Raw genomic sequence first — 17,632 nt, forward strand, 5'->3', positions numbered from 1 at the left:
CTACAAGTAAAAAAAAATAGACATTAAAGAATCAATATTTATATGAAATCTAAATATTGTATAGCAACATTATATTTAAATTAAAATAATTTTAAAATTGTAAAATTAAGTTATTTAGTTTGAGTTTTTTATTCAATTATGTTAATATTCCCAATGAGAAACAAAAGTCGAGATATGAATGTACTATAAACCAATTTGATTTGTATTTTGATTTATATTAGGATTGTTTCAAATTGTCTTTGGTGTAGTTGTATATAACATGATCAGTACTACATATCTTTAGATGTACCAGTGTTTAACATTTCTTTGATAAAGAAAGCAATCTCCCTAGTCAAGTTTGACAATGGAGGCTAACGTGGTATAAAGAAAACAAAATGTAGTTCATTACTGTAGTTTTCATCAGTTCTAATACAATATGAACATCTCTTTCAATGAATTAAATGAGTTGTTCTACTGGTAAAACGTGTGTATGCATAACATTAATATTTTTTTTTATAATTCTCATTCTTTAATAACAAATTTGAAAATCGAACACGTTCCTGAAATGTCTGACAGTGATATGTGATTTAGATTATAATAATTATAACAAATGAAGAATACACGCATAAAATTACCGTATCATCGAGTCTGTGAACAATTCACGAGAGAGTTACGAAGTGCGTTCTTACATAATCGCTTTGACCAGTATAATGATGTGAAACTTAATAATAGTATATTAAAATTATTTTTTACATTAGTATGCATTGGCAACTTATCTTAATGTTTCTTTTATCGACCAGCTAGCCCCCATTGGTTCTTTACCAAAGATCAAACTCGGAATACGTCCTTAGTTTATACTTTACATAATTTTGTGTATCTTCTATTTATCTTGCAATTGTAGGGATTTTAGGTTGTGTATGTTACTCTGTGTAGTGTTGGCTTTACTATTTCTATTTTATTTAGCGATTATGCAAAATGGTGTGAGGTTATAATGTTTTAAATCTAAGCTTTGTATGTACTTATTATTAATAAAACAAATTATATTCATCATTATAAATATTTGTAAACTAAAACTAATTTTGTATAAGGTTTGTCAATAGCATACAAGTAGTGACATAAACGGTAGAACTGAATGTGGTCAACGTAAATAAACGCCCCATGTTATAAATATAGGTACCTAATCATAAAAATATCAGTTCTTCTTTAATAAATGATCTGAATATTTTTGTTATGCCAAGTACGGTAAGAAATATATAAATGAAAGATATAAAAGTTGTTTCATTTAAATCTAAATAATTAATTAATAGCATAAATGCCAACAATATTTGTTTGTTTCACAGCTTACTACTCGACCAACAATTGTGAAACGCACCATCATCGGGTAAAGAAAAGGACATATGAAAACACCCTCACATATTGGATGAAACTAGAGAAGATATAACAATTTGTAGTACGCTCTTGTAGCATGCATATCCACACGCATGCACACACAGCAAATATGATTGCCGCTGTATATTCACATTCATCTGTATATCCTCAATGGACTTCTCCATCCTGCTGCACGCAGGATGACGCACATATTTTGTTCTGTATTGTGTTCGTACAAAATCGCTACCAAGTAGAACACTGCATTGTAATCTCTATTATATAAGGTAAATAAAACAGCAAATATAAAAAAAAAACATACTCCTCAAAGAAACCGTGAATGAAAGATGTCTACATAATTCTCATAACTGTTTTGACATATAAGAAGAAAACAGAAAAATATTTTGTAATAATGAGACTTAGTTATTGAGGCAGGAGATAAAATAAGCTACGGTTTAAAATATATACAACAATGATGTTCTAGTATTAGAATATCATTGATATACAATAAATTAATGGTCAGAAGAAACTTCTCTACATATCGAATAAATAGTCTTTCCGTCTATCGGGGGAGAATTAGAACATCTCCCAATAATCAACAACAAACAAATTTCGTTACATTATTGAAATACGTGATTTTTATTTAAAGTAGGTACTGAGTAAAAACAGTTAAAAAAATATATAATTTCTGAATCCAATCGTCAAATCAAAGTATAAATTATAGTCATATATTATATTAGTCAATCAATAAATAGCAATAGACCTTTAAAAGTGATAAATTAATCTTTTTTGCTTTAATTGGAAATAATCATTCTAATCAGTATTTGTATTTGACAGTAAATCTAAAATCAAAATTCTTATCTATGGTCAGTATTTTCAAACATACCATCAAAATCAAATATCAATCATTTCGTTAATGTCAAAACTCAAAAGCAAAACAAGCAATTTTAATATTGGTAAATGTTCATTGAAAAACCACACAACTTTGTTTTTATTCTAAAGGCGGCTTTTATGGTGAATAAACAATGGATGAGTTTCGTGCATTTTTTAATAATCCCTGTCCATCCAGTGCTCAAATAATAAAACTTAAAAGTCCACTTACGGGTGGGCTTCGTATCACGAAAAATGATACAATAAATGCATTAAACAGACGAGAAGAACATCGTCAGTCCGTTGTTCTTAGTGGCACGGATTATGCTCGAGAAGTCAAGGAAAGAGAAACAGAAATGTATTTAAAGGTATTATAATAAATAATTATAGCTTTATTAGTTCAATTTTAATAACATCGTGTTTTCATTTATACCTTACTAGTTGTCGCTGGCATTGTAGCGAAGTGATGACCAAAGGCTTAAAAAAGTAGCCTTTTTTGGAGTTCAAGCTTCAAAGCAAATTTCTTCAAATTCGGTTCAAGTTACTTCCACATTTATTATATTAGTAAAAATAAATAACGGTGTTAACATGAATGCTTCAAATAATGAGAAGATATGGAACTATAATTAATAATATAATTTTGTTTAATTATTTTAGAATGAAAGAGAGAGGGAAACTTTTGACAGTATATCCGGAGGCCTAGATTCGCTGGAACAATTATCATCCTGGGGAGCCTCTATGCAGAATGTTGAAATGTTAACAGATTTAGCTATGACGGAAGTCTATAGCAAGTATTCCTTCCAGATGAGAGAGGATACAAAAAACCTAGCCATTCATGCCTTTCATGACAATGTAAGTGTTATTAATAAAATATAAACTGATATAAAAAAATTTGCCACTCAAAAATGATGATTCAGAATATTTCCTGCATAAACTGAACACAATATTTAAATTTTTGTTTTAAATATATATTCTATGGTTCACAGATAATGGATAGGATTAAAGCATTTCCAGTAGTCATAATAGAAGGTCCAACAGGATGCGGCAAAACAACCCAAGTACCACAATGGATACTTGATGATGCTTATAACAACCGGAAACCTTGTAAGATTGTTGTCACACAACCTAGGAAAATAGCAGCTATATCCATTGCGAAAAGAGTGGCTCAAGAAAGAGGTTGGGATGTTGGTGGTGTTGTTGGTTATCAGGTAATATTATGTATTAGTACTGGCAACACACTATGGCAGTTTATATGGGAATACCTTCAAGTACTCAGGAATAAAACAGCTTTCTATCAGTTTTTTTTAAACCATACATTCAAATATATTTTACAACTTTAATAAAATTTGCAAATACTATCCTACCTGTGTATATTTACCAATTTTCATTGCCAATCAGTTTAATGGTTAGATATTAAAGTGCTGTAGCACCATTCACGTGCAAGTTATAACAAAGATAGCATTAAAACCTTCTACATGAAAAGTATATCGACAAACTTGCATGGTGATCCATAATTTATACAAGATGAATATACAAAAAAACAATCCATATAAATTAACCTAGGCAAAATATACCTTTCCTGCCTAAGGTGTATGATCTGGTGGTAAACTTATTCTACCACTCCCCATTACAGTGTAGTTTCTTTCATTAATTTATTTGAAATATTTATTAGGATTTCACACTTGGACCTATATAATATACATTTAGAAAAATGTTGTAAACAACATGATAAAAACCATTTTTGTTACTAGATCGGGCTTGAAAATAGAACATCTACTGATACCCGAATTAGCTATGTAACTACTGGAATATTGTTACAAAAACTTGGTAAGGAAATGTATTTTATAGTAAATACAATTAAAATTGTCTTTTAATGATATAAAGTGCAAATATTATTCTGAATTTCATACCTTTTCCAGTATCTGCAAAGAATATGAATGAATACACACATGTTATACTTGATGAAGTTCATGAACGAGGACAAGAAATGGATTTTTTATTATTAGTAGTTAAAAAATTACTATACACAGTATCTCCTGCTGTTAAAGTTGTTCTTATGTCAGCTACATTTAATTGCAAAGCCTTTGCTGACTACTTCCTGATACCTACACCGCGAGGATTTCAGATGTCATCCTGTTTAAAAGTTACAAATAATAAACAAACATTCACTGTTAAGACATTTTATTTGAATCACCTTAATAAGTTTGGTTCGGTATGTTATCCTCAGAATTTTAAATAAAATTTCACAATAATGTTCTATTTTTTAGTAATAAGTATGCATTATTTATGTTAAATATAAAATTAATTATTTTGAGGCATGTTCTTGGTCTCTTATTTGCTTTGTATGAATTTACTTTCCATTAAAAAATATAAGACCATGTCTATTGGCTTAATATGTAATAAAAATCATGTTTTTACAGATTCTTCAACAAGCAACACCAAAAAATGATGAACCAGTGATTCTGCCAGACATGTACCACCTTGTTATAAAACTGGTAAATGCATTTGAACTGATAGACAAAAAAGAAGAGTATACAGACAGGAATGAAGCTGACTTGCCATCTGTGCTTATATTTCTTCCTGGTATACATGAGATCGAGGAGCTTTATTCTTGCCTGACAGATGTTGTCTTGAGGTAACTTCAAAATATAAAATAAATATCTAGTATATTTATTAAGTAATCAATTGTATATCAAATCCAAGTGAATTCAATAAAACTTTGCGGTGTTGCAATACCTTCAAATTTAAAAAATATCTTACAATATATATTTTTTTTCATGAAGTATTCTTTATGTATATCAAATTAAAAAAAAATTGAAAAATTTTTTTGGTTTCAAATTCAGACATGGTTAAATTTTAAATAATTACTGGCAATATTTATTTATACCTTTCAAAACAAATGAATATTATTTGCAGAAGAAAATTAGCAGATGCAGAGTGCGCCTCTTATAAGTGGTGGGTATTACCACTGCATTCTACAATCACAGCAGATGAACAAGCGAGGGTGTTCCAAAGAGCTCCTCCTGGACACCGCAAGATTATCCTTGCGACTAATATTGCTGAGAGTTCCATTACTGTACCTGATATTAAATATGGTAAGTGACATGTTTTGTTCATAATAACTTTTTATATTTTTTCTCTCTTCTATAAATATGTGTTGAAAAAAGCTGGACTTTTTTTATAAGTTATCTTACGAAAAATAAACACATTCAGATGATATATGTATAATGTATATGCCTTGGATAGACATATAATATAGATAGATATAAAATTTAAAAAGATATAAAATTTAAATAGATATAAAATATAAATAGATAGATAAAGTATACATTTGAAGAGTTAGAGCATGAATAAAATCTATATTCGCATTAACACAAGACACATTCAAATGCAAAAAGTACTCTCCGGCGGGGAATCGAACCCCGGTCTCCCGCGTGACAGGCGGGGATACTTACCACTATACTACCGAAGATATTCTGACAAGGTTCAATTTATGAATCACAATCTATAGAATTATCCACAACCGAAAGCGCACCCATACAGCTTAAATTAATATAAAAAAAGAACTTGACAAATTCAATCTAATTTGTATTTTATTGCTTTATTAATACATAGTCGCCTCAGCCACTCTCAGACATCTTGCAAGCCCAAGCGTCACTCACTCATAACTATTGCACGCCAATAATAATAATTTAACGCGCCTTCGTAAGTGAATAGATCTACAGGAATTTGTCGCAGCAAGACGTTTTTTTTTTGTTGCCGATATACCGTAACCGGTAACAATGTTCCCGGGTCCCTTGTTCCAAAACAGCTTTTAATACTTATTACTACCTACATAAATAACTAGTAATAAATAAATAGTAGTAAATGTTCAGTAGGTACACTGGCTCACTCAACCTTTAAAGAGGAAGGCAACAATTCTAAATAGTGCTGTTTAGCGATATAATATGTAGGGCAAAGTAGCGCCAATTAAATATTGTTCTAATTATTTTTCAGTCATAGACTTCTGCCTCATGAAAGTATTGGTAGCAGATCAAAACACGAACTTCACGTCTCTTCAACTGCAATGGGCATCTAAGACGAACTGCGAGCAGCGGGCGGGACGCGCGGGGAGGGTGCGAGACGGACGAGTTTACAGACTCGTTACTGATAAGTTCTATGTAAATCACATTATTTTTTTTGTTATTTAATACAAAATATACAGGCGAAGACATACATCGCTAATGCGAACATCTAACACGAATACTGCGCTCTCCATACTTCGGTAATTATGGCTCCACCATTAGATGTGAACTTGAAATATCCGAAAAGCGAATTATGTACGAATGTTTTTTTATTAAATCAAGTTTATCGAAACTTTCTGAACAACGTGCATACGTAAATTATGAATAAGATTGCCATTACACACGGGATGTATGAAAAAAATTAATCAAATTTTTTTCTTTAGGATACTTTATCACAAGAGTGCAAACCTGAAATAATTCGGTGTCCACTGGAGCGTCTCGTCTTATTGGCCAAGATGTTGGAGATGGGCACGCCCAGCAATATACTAGCCCTGGCCATGGATCCGCCGGATATGTCGAACATATATAGAACTATACTCGTGCTTAAGGAGGTAAGCTAATAAAACTTTGGGCCAACGTTGGACCATCTAATGAATAGTAATGAGTTTTACCAAGGTTAACGTTAGATGTCTACATTGTTTTATGGATTTAGTTTTCATGTATTTCTCGTTAATGTTATGTAAGCTTGTCAATGATATACATATCAGTGAGTTTATTGCCCTTAATTTATTATAATATTGTCTATGTTTTATATGTATATTGTAAGTTGACAATGCAATCAATAAATACATTTTAGGCCATCTCGTCTGAAATTGATCTGAAGTACACAATTTTACAAATGTCGGGTATGGTCCAAACTCTCGTTTTTGTAACGGCAGTAATCATAGCACATTTGTCTTTAGAATAATATAAGTTTCATATCGCCACCTTTATCGTATATAAATATATATGTACGTTAATATACGATGTAATTCGACTCTTTGACTCTATATGACTCTGATTAATTTTACAAGGTCGGCGCTCTAAAGAAGACGCTGGGTGACGAGTGGTGCGTGTCGGACGGCGACCTCACGTACTTGGGGCGGGTGATGGCCAAGCTGCCGATCGACGTCAGGAGCTCCAAGCTCATTGTACTCGGATATATATTTGGATGTTTGGAGGAAAGTGTTATCATGGGTAAGAAATATTTTTAATTTTAGACAAATTTAACTAAAAACTTATCGAAATCAATACACACGTTTGATTTTATAAGTTATAATTGTCGTGTGAGTTCTTTAATTGAATGATGATGTTATATTCGTTTTAACATATATAGACTCTTTTAATGGACGTAGGAAAACAGATATACAAACCTTAGATTTACGTATTTCATGCGATTTGCTAATAATTGAGCTACTAAGAGTTTATGATTAATATATTTATAATACAACACTATTACACAGAACAACTTTTATTTCACTTTAATTTTACTTGCAAAATTCCAATAATAGTTTCGTCGACGTTCAAAACGCCATTTTTTCGCAAATCCATAGTGAATATCATAGATTAATCAAGCTCTCTACCAATAATATCACGTCATTTTTTTGTCAAATGTTATTTATTTGGCTTTTTTCCTCTTATGTCTGGAATAGAGTATAGATTTAAAGCATGAACGAGCCGGTGTCAAAATGTAGAACTTTGTTTTCAGCTGCCGGGATGTCGGTGAAAAATGTGTTCAGTAGCCCTTTCCGAGAACGTCTCAACGCGTACAACTCGAAGTTGACGTGGGCCGATGGTTCTACCAGTGATTGCATTGCACTGCTTAATGTTTACAAGGTTATTTCATTGTACTAAGTGAACTTGGTGTAGGGATATGTGTGAGCCCGTCTGGGTAGGTGCCACCCACTCATTATATATACTAGGTTTGAAGGGTGAGCGAGACAGTGTAAATTTAGGCAATAGCGACATAACATTTTCCCGAAGTTTTTGGTGTATTAGTTATCTAAGAAATGGGTAAAATTTTTAACGGCCCATACCATCAGATGGCCCAATTCTCTGTGCGCCTACGTTTTGCCTTAAAAAAATCTAAACGTGGAGTGGAAGATATTAATATTAAAATATACTGTCTTAAAATATTCTTGTAACAATAAGAAATTTCAAATTGTCACGTCAAGAATTGATCAAACTTAGGAGTTAGTCGATCAGCAGCAGTAGGCTGAAAAGCCTTGTTAATATCAACGATATTTATTCCATAGGTGTGGAACCATCTTCGTCAGCAAAAATACTTCAAGCAGCAAGATACTAACGAGGTCCAATGGGCTCGACGTTTCTACGTCCAGGTACGAGCGCTGAGGGAACTGGATGATATGGTTCGCGAACTGCGTCAGCGACTCTCCAGAGAAGGCATTGAGGCTTCGAAGGGGAACTCTCCGTGGAGCAAACATGAGTTGCCACTAGTGCTCAAGGTATACAAAACTAATAATATTTTTTGAAAAATGTCACTTTCTATAAGCTTTTTCAAAAAGCAGTTTGTTTGATGCGTTCACGGTACATTAGAACACATACAAAGTATGTAGTCAATTCTAATGGTAGGAGAAGTAAAGATAAATAAACATCTCTAATCTCGAGTTGACACGGTGTCATTAACTGAGACCGAAATCTACGCAATTCGTAGAAAAAAATGCGTTGTTAACGTCGTTAAAGTTGTAGTGTGAACTTTAGAATTGAACTGAACAAATCGTGAGGAATATTCAAATCCAAGGTTTGCTTATCTTACCTTATCTGCCATTAAAACGAAATACGGAAGCACGCCGCTCGGGGCGAAATAGTCTCCGCGAGAGTCCGCTGAGCCCCGCCAGTGAGAGCGCGTTTGGGTCGTGCGCAGGTGATCCTAGCGGGCGCGTTCTACCCGCAATACTTCGTGCAAGTGACGACGGACGAGGGCCGCGAGCGCGACGCCGTGCGCGCGCTGGGCGGGCTCGACCCGCGCCGCTCCGTGTGCCTGCGGGGCTTCCCCGACGCCCAGCCCGGCCGCGTGTACGCCGCCGCCGTGCGCAGCGCCGTGCGCCGCCACCTGGGCGACGAGCCGCGCGTCTCCTTCGACGCCAACAGCCGGTACGTGTGGCCACCGCTCGCCACGTAAGGAACGAGCGATATCTACCTCTCTCTCTTTTAGTTTATCTTATGTACGGTTTTATGTAACACTATTCAAAATAAATTTTTTGTTATTGTTTTAATTCAGACGGGATTTTAAATAATATTTTTATTTCCTGTTATTTAATTATTCTAAAGGTCGTTAGTTTACTTCATTGTGTCCATTATTTAAAACATAATATAATCAAGCAAACGCAACTTCGTTCAAACCGATGGTATTTTTTTATTTTTTTAATTATGTTATTTTTCCAGAAAAATTTACTTGACGTTCCACGACAATAATCCAAATGTGAAGAACGACAAAAACTCGGGGGGTGTAAGTATAGCATAGTTTAATTCATGATAAAAAATAGAAACATTTGTCTAATTCTCATAATGTTTTCTAGGATCCCACAATTCCCGGACAAGTCGTGTTGTCGGTATACAAAGCGGTTAAAGCGAGACAGTTAAAAATGGAATTCAGAATTCCTTTACTTCCGTAAGTTGATTCCCTTTTTCTCAGACGTAGTCTATGTTGTTTTTTGTTTACATACATTAAGCCAAGTGTCAAGTACTGTTATGTACAAATTTAATTCTTGTTAACCTCTATAATAATTCTTATAATTTGATGGTAAGTTTTAGTGTTAGTAACAGTATAAAAATTGTTTATTTTTTTCAGAATAGAAAAGGCAAACGCGCTCGCTGAAGCGATGGAAGAAAAAAAAACAAGCGTGGATATGAATAAGATGGTTCCCCGTCTGCCGGAGATAGATGATACACATTTCCCCTTAAAAATATCCCAAGTCAGTAACGATGTTTCCTCCTCTCAGCCATATTTTTAAAGCCTCATGGGGCCGAACATCTTTAAAATACCTATTACATACTTATGTATGCATCGTCGCCAGATGATCGACATCGGTAAGTTCTGGGTGCAATACGACGACGAGTCGACCGCGTCCGAGCTGCGCCAGATACAGACGACCCTGAACCGCAAGCAGTTGCTCGCCTGCGCCGGACCCGCGCACCTCGACGCGCTCGTGGCGGCGCCCTACGCCGACGCCAGCGGCACGCAGCTGTTCCGCGCTCGCGTCACCGCCCTGCTGCCCAAGGACATGCTCGAGGTGAGTGTTTCTATGTATGAGTAAATGTATGGAACATTTAACTTGTATCTAAATTTTGTGTCATCATTTCAAAATTTGCTCCTCGCGTTCAGGTTTTCTACATAGATTACGGCACCGTGGGGCGCGTGGGCTCGTGCAGCCTGCGCGAGCTGCCGGCCGGCCCGTGCCGCGAGGCGCCGCCGCTGGCCATGCGCTGCGCGCTGAGCGGCATCGCGCCCGCGCCGCTGCTGCACGCGCACGCGCACTGGGCGCCCGCCGCGCAGCGACTGTTCACCGAGCTGGCGGCGCGGGGCCGCCTGTTGGGCAAGGTGAGTGGCGCACGCTGCGCAGCGACTGTTCACTGAAATTGTATGTGTAAAACACACAGGTGCACCCACACAAACAGTGATTTAATATATAAAGTAAAAAATATTTTAGAAAACGTTTTGTGTGCTTTCAGATCTACTCGGTGACTCATGGTATTGTCTCTATTGAACTTTTAGCCGAAGGCGGAAAGTTAAATATTAACAAGGAACTATTGAACAAGGGTTTTGCAATAGCTTGCGAGGAGAGCTATGACTCTAAGGTTAGCGATTCTTGCATAATTTTTTTATTAATATATTTGATTTCGTTGTTGATAAATATAACATTATATAAGACAACTAGCAATATAGAAGTCGTAAATTTTAAAAACAATAAGCTAATAGACATAAGACATACAGCTAACAAAATGTTATAAGATTAGAGGTCAATAGGTTGTGTATATGACGAGCTCTGTGGTCGAGTAGTGTGTACACCGGTTTTCAAGGGTACGCCACTCCGAGGTCCCGTGTTTGATTCCTGGCCTATGTAGAAAAAGATCATTCGTTTTCTATGTTGTCTTGGGTCTGGGTGTTTGTGGTACCGTCGTTACTTCTCATTTTTCATAACACAAGTGCTTTAGCTACTTACGTTGGGATCAGAGTAATGTATGTGATGTTATCCAATTTATTTATTTATAATCCTAATAGTTAGAATGTGACGTTGCATCCAACAAAAAAATAAATTCAAAACGTATCATAGACAAAACTTTTACATAAATGATATATTTTCTGTATTTTTACAGTTGAATCACGATTTAAGGCAGACGGCGACAGAATTGAATATGGCGCAAAAGCGCGCTTACAATAAGGAGCAAACGGAACTTGCTTTCGATCGACTTCGAGAAGCGGAAGCTCCTAGCTACAAGGAGTGCATATCGGACGTGTGCCTCCGAGGACCTGATAGGTTACATACATATTATATTAAACTTGCAATATTTCTTCAACGTCAATCTTAACTTAGTAGTCGTTAGTTTATACGAATGAACATCCCAGGCTAGAATACCGGAATGGGACTAAAATGAATGTTAGGGAATTATTAGTAGCCGGAGTTAAGAATTAAAACTTAACTCGGCAGTATTACATTTTTTAATGCTCGTTAGGCCATTTTGCCAGCGCGTGTTATAAATCCGGTCATGCAATCGCATTGTCCCATTAGACTATTAGAGTAACATTTTAGCTTCGTTTTGTTTAGTATCTTTTATTAATTTTATTTTCATTAAAAAAAAAATTTAAAAGTCAAAAAACCCTTTGATAAATAAGCCATATTACTCAATACAAGATTACATTATATTAAAAATAAAAAAGCGTGGACTTAGAATTCATTAATTTCTTGACAGGATATATATAAATGTAATTGTACTTTACTGATATACAATGTAAATAAATGGTAGAAAATAATAGCTACTGAGTTTCTTGCCGTTTCTTCTTACATTTTATTCAAAACAGCAACATGACGATTCAAAAGAATATTTTGAATTTTTATTGATAAATTAAAACGTGTCATTATCTGTACAGTCCGCTGGAGTCAACTCTGCACAACCTAATGTACGCGAGTCGTGACAAGCAAGTGTGCGTGGAGTGGAACTCGGTCAACTCCGTGCTACTTGATACGGAACCACAGGAGGTGTACGAGAGGTATTATTATGTTGGAATTTGATTTTATTTGTATGTATTATTTTTTTTGAATTTCAAACATGGGTTCTTTGCCTTTATTCCTAATGTCTACTAATGGCACTGTATACTCTATTTACGTTGTGTTTTTGAAAATGTAGCTTATTATGTCTAAACCTTTAAAACTCGAAAATATTCGAGTATTTTGATCAGAGATTTGATTTGAGATGATTTTGAAAACTACAGAAAAGTCCGCGAACGCATTAAACTTTCTTTTATAGATTACTTTTTTTTCTTTTATACGTACTTGACCTAAGTAACCAAGACGCGCACCTATTTATCCGAAGTGCATAATCATTACAAAATGCTGTGTAGGTAGGAGTAGCTATTCTTTATTCTGAAAGGCCGTTGTGGTATTTAAGGCAGTCTCGGCTTATAAAATATCAGAAGGCGATTATAATTTTTATTAATATTTGTCTTAGGTTATTGGTAGCTGCCGAAGTGGGTCAGAACGAAACAAGCAGTAAGCTGACACTGCGCCACACAACGCTGATGCCTAACATACGGGGTCTTCCCGCCATTATCGCGCTACTGTTCTGTCCCGAGTGAGTTGTTTAATTTAATATATTTATTTAAACTAAAGAAGATTTTTTTAAGGATTTGAAGGACTCAAATTTGTCTAAAAGATAGGTACGTCAAATAAAAAAATATATTGTCTCTGACTAAACTAAATAATTTCGTATTATATTTGATAATGTTAAAACACATTTTTTTTGTAGACGCTTGTAATTTCCAAGTTCGTTCACAATTTAAATAATTTTTCATTGAAATTTTACGATTCTTTATCATTGCATCGACCGGCGTCCATAGAGCGGAGCTGCGTCGCGACTCAGGCGGGTCCCGCTACGTGAGCGTGCTGTGCGGGCTCGGCAGCGACGACCGCGGAGCGCCGCGCTTCCCGGAGCACGACCTGCTCGTCGACATCGACGCCGACCTCGCCGTCGACGACATCGGCCTCGTGAGTGACGCTCGCACACAACAACACACACACACAAAACCACCTACATCCAAGCACTTCGCTTGCCCTTGTAACATCTATGTTTGGGATTCGGCGCAGTGTGTAATTTACATGGACAAGGATGTTCCACATTTTTCAAGAATATTTAACCTTACAAGAACGACATGAGCTGATTGATGGACGACTTAAACTAACAATATTAAACTCTTGCGTTTCTCACTAGTTGCGTTGTAATGTATTTGCTGTCGGAACTATGCTTGTTTGAGTATAAATAGAAAAATAAATAGATTAAATGAGTACACTCATACAATACACAAACCAATGCAAGTATTTATAATTATGGTGCTATTTCGGCTTATGAATCTTAATCTAACTAATAACATAAATAAAACTTAATTCATTCTTTAAATATTGGTAGAATAATATTAGCCAATATATTGCCTAAATTGCATCTTTTAAAATATATTTCTTATTCAACAGATAAATCACATCCGTTATCTGATGGACTATATGATGTTCTGCAACGATGGACAAGATATTCCTTCGTCTGACGATGATTTCAGACCGAACGTACCGAAGTTTATCCGAGACGATTTAATGCAGTGAGTACACATAACAATTGAATTATATTGTGTACAGTGAACAAAACAATATATCTATATTGTTTTTTGTTAAGTATCCAGCCGTAAACGGCTGTAAACATAAATGTTAAAGGCATAGATATTGTGGTGGTTTTTAAATTATTTTTTATTCATAAAACTTACCAATTAATATATACACGCAGGTTACTATTAAAACGTCGTAAGCACCGCGAACCACAGACCGTTGTTAACGCTTGGGAATGGAAGTCGATCCCCGAAGATGAGGTGCTGGAGATCACCATCCCGGACATGGTGGAGAGAGCCGTGGTATATCCACTGCACGCTCCATTAGAACTGTATCCGGTGTCCAGGGATAAGCTTTTAGCCTTGAAAAGGGATAATGACGAGCTTAAAATGCTTGTTAGTAGGTGAGTACTCGTATATGTAATTAAGACTGTACATCTTAATCATACATACGAAGTAATTGACGTGAAAGTGTGTGTAAGACCTGTATGGTCATCCATTTTTTACCTTTATTGATTACTACCATTTTTAGTTTACATTTATTAACATATATTCTTGATTCTTGACAAGTGAAACCCTGACACGAGCGATCCTATTTGTTGAAATGTTTCGGTTCTTCATCGTAGATCAGCCGTGTTAAGACATCTTGCATATCGACACTTACAATTTATACTACGCAAACTCGAATTTTATTGAAAATCGTTTATTTGTGCCAAGTTGCTTAAAATATGTTATTTTATATGTATTAATAAAATCGTGAAGAAATATACAAAATTAACGAAGTTACAAATTTATACAACGCTAACTAAAGGCAATTTTTGAAATCAATCGATTTTCTATTACGCTAACAATTATTAGCGGAATGTGCGCACACTTTCGAGTTAGCGTAGTATAAATTGTTGGTCTCGATATGCAAGGCTACAGTTTTTTTGATAAAAAGTATGTATTTATAATAAATATTAATATTTATGTCCAGGACATTACTCTCGTCGAGCTCGGATCTAGTATGCAAGCTGTGTGGGACACCTCCCATGCCTACGCACGCTATGCGCATACATCTCTGTTCCAATGCGCACTTGGAGAAAGAGGAGGATTTCCGCATCGTACAATCGTAGACAAATAACATTTTGTTGATCATAGACAAAAAATATTTGACAAAGAGTCAAAGACAAAGTTATAATATCTCGATTTTATTTTGGATAGAATTTTATAGGCCGTGAGGTCTATCTGGATCTGTTACGTAGTCTACACGTTGTAGCTACATACTTTGTGATATAGATGATAAAACATTTCCAAATATATATTTTTGGTATATTCATTCATCTAAGTTTTTTTTGTTACTATATATATATTAGATAATATTTTTATCTATTATTATCTAAAATAAGACTATTAATTAAGGAAATAAGTTTGAAAGAAGTGTTTTTGTTTTATTATGAATGAGTGTATAGTGACATAAGTGAATATTACACCACGTTTACACTTAGCCACTTCCAATACATTTCTAAATTCAAATTTATTACTGAAAGTAAAATGATCGCCTGGCGTTAATACTGTATCGAACGCTTTCTCCAGCTGTCATATTTATCCATCGTAATACTATTTTAATGTAGCGCTGATGGCGTATTACTATCTCTTTCTTATGTATGATGTTAGAAACGATAACAATATATGTAGTGTAGAAAACAGGAGTATGCCAGCCCTGCTATGGAAGTGAGCTGAATGTTAACGTGTTAACCGTATGATTTGACTTAAATTTTAAGTCCTGATTGTTATATTACTTTAAAATATTTCCATTATCGTTTAACGTTTGTTAAGAAATAAATTGATTGACATACGCTGTTTTTAATTTGATCTACATCTCTCTGAATTTGACCGAGATGGCAAAGTGGTTAGCACGTGTATATCTTAACCGATGTTTCAAAGTCAAGTCAAACTCAAATATCTTTATTCAATATGGTAGTGTTACACTTGTTTATTGATACTCAAAAATCCACTATCGGTTCGGAAATTAACAACTCGGTCCTGAGAAGAATCGTCGGAAGAAACTCAGCGGGATTTTTTTTTAAATTTCGTAGTAACTAGTATTGATTTCATATTTTCATGTAATTCAATTATAAACATATTTTCGTTATTTGAAATAGTCTGGAGGAGATCATCTAAAAAGTCATTAGTGTTGTAATGTACTTTAGAACACAAATGCTATTTAACGATTCTTTTAAATTTTACAATTGAATATTTTTGAACGTTTTCTGGGATCTGGGATGTAAAAACGTATACATTGCCCCAAAAAGAGTTACTAACCCTGTGTAATTGGGTACTTGGAGTAGCAAGTTTATTCTTGTTCCTAGTATTAATAGTATGTACGTCACAATTTCTGAAAAAATCATTTATGTTTTTGCGTACATACATAACATTATCAAAAACAAATTGATAAGCGACAGTCATTATTTAAATTTACATCTTAACGAATCCTTTGGGCTCAGGTTATAGATTGCACGAAAAGCCCTCTTCTGCAATACAAAAATGATAAGAATATCATTTGCATTACCCCAAAGTACTTAAGACATTATACTCTGGAATTAACTAAAATTCACGATGCGAGCGTATCTACATCTGTCAAAAGTCTATATTTTTTTACCGCATAAGCTGCAGAGCTGAGTGTATTCGCCAGTCCACTTATATGAGGGTCCCATTGAAGCTTAGAGTCTATTGTAATACTAAGGAATTGTGTTGTTTCTAAAACATCTAATGCTTCTCCATTTAAAAGTACATTCATTTTGACACATCTTATATTGGGAGTAGTGAATGTATTAAACATTTTGTCTTTTTGCTATTTAACAGTAAATTATTAACACTTAACCAATGTACTATTTCAGAGAGAGCATCGTCATATATTGAAAAACGTATTTTTATTTTGGGTTCATTTCCTGCCTGGATTTGAACCCGAAATAAAAATAAAAAGCGCCACTAAATATGCATGTCGTTAATTTGTTTTTATAATTTATCTCGTGTTCGGCGGTGAACGAAAATATCGCGAGGAAACCTGCAAAAGTCTAATTCCTATCCACCAAACAGTATAGAAGCAGCGCGGTGGAATATGCTCCTAACCTTCTCAAAGGGAGAACAGAAAATTAATGTAGCTGAATATATTAATCACTGTATCTTTAAGTAAAAAAATCTTACCAAAATAGAATTTGAATGAAAGTGCGTACATAATTAAATAAATAACTTTTTTTAGCTAATCTTAACTAAGAAGAGAAACAAGAAAAATACTACGTATTCTATTTCGTACTTCTAATCTACCTAAATATAAATTACATATCTTGAAAACCTTGAATGCAAAAATATTGCAATTTGCATGACTTTATTAAATTCCCATTATTTGATTGGACAATATTATATACATATAAAAAAAAAAAAACAATACAGACGACGAAGATAATAATGAATTATTTATTATACAATTATCTGAACTACATAACTGAAATAAATATTTATGATAATACATTTCAGTTAATAGTCATATGATTAAAATGACTGAGTA

General features: G+C 34.4%; 1 protein-coding gene and 1 non-coding gene across 2 annotated transcripts; one reads left to right on the forward strand and one right to left on the reverse strand.

Annotated features, from left to right (window-relative positions):
- Window positions 1-2,271: 2,271 nt before the first annotated feature.
- LOC125070941 (probable ATP-dependent RNA helicase spindle-E) lies at window positions 2,272-15,917 on the forward strand. The gene is made up of 26 exons (XM_047680965.1): window positions 2,272-2,582; window positions 2,872-3,066; window positions 3,201-3,422; window positions 3,966-4,041; window positions 4,134-4,426; window positions 4,635-4,849; window positions 5,131-5,309; window positions 6,211-6,374; window positions 6,662-6,829; window positions 7,292-7,454; window positions 7,966-8,093; window positions 8,513-8,722; window positions 9,142-9,371; window positions 9,663-9,726; window positions 9,797-9,888; window positions 10,069-10,192; window positions 10,295-10,510; window positions 10,603-10,818; window positions 10,950-11,075; window positions 11,595-11,755; window positions 12,367-12,486; window positions 12,945-13,067; window positions 13,333-13,480; window positions 13,961-14,082; window positions 14,265-14,489; window positions 15,062-15,917. The coding sequence occupies exons 1-26, from the start codon at window positions 2,370-2,372 to the stop codon at window positions 15,198-15,200; spliced, it is 4,332 nt and encodes a 1,443-aa protein (XP_047536921.1). The 5' UTR covers window positions 2,272-2,369; the 3' UTR covers window positions 15,201-15,917.
- Window positions 5,615-5,686, reverse strand: Trnad-guc. The gene has a single exon. It is a non-coding gene; the product is annotated as a tRNA-Asp (tRNA).
- Window positions 15,918-17,632: the final 1,715 nt, after the last annotated feature.

Source organism: Vanessa atalanta, chromosome 18, assembly GCF_905147765.1.
Source record: "Vanessa atalanta chromosome 18, ilVanAtal1.2, whole genome shotgun sequence".
NCBI classification, from domain to species: domain Eukaryota; kingdom Metazoa; phylum Arthropoda; class Insecta; order Lepidoptera; family Nymphalidae; genus Vanessa; species Vanessa atalanta.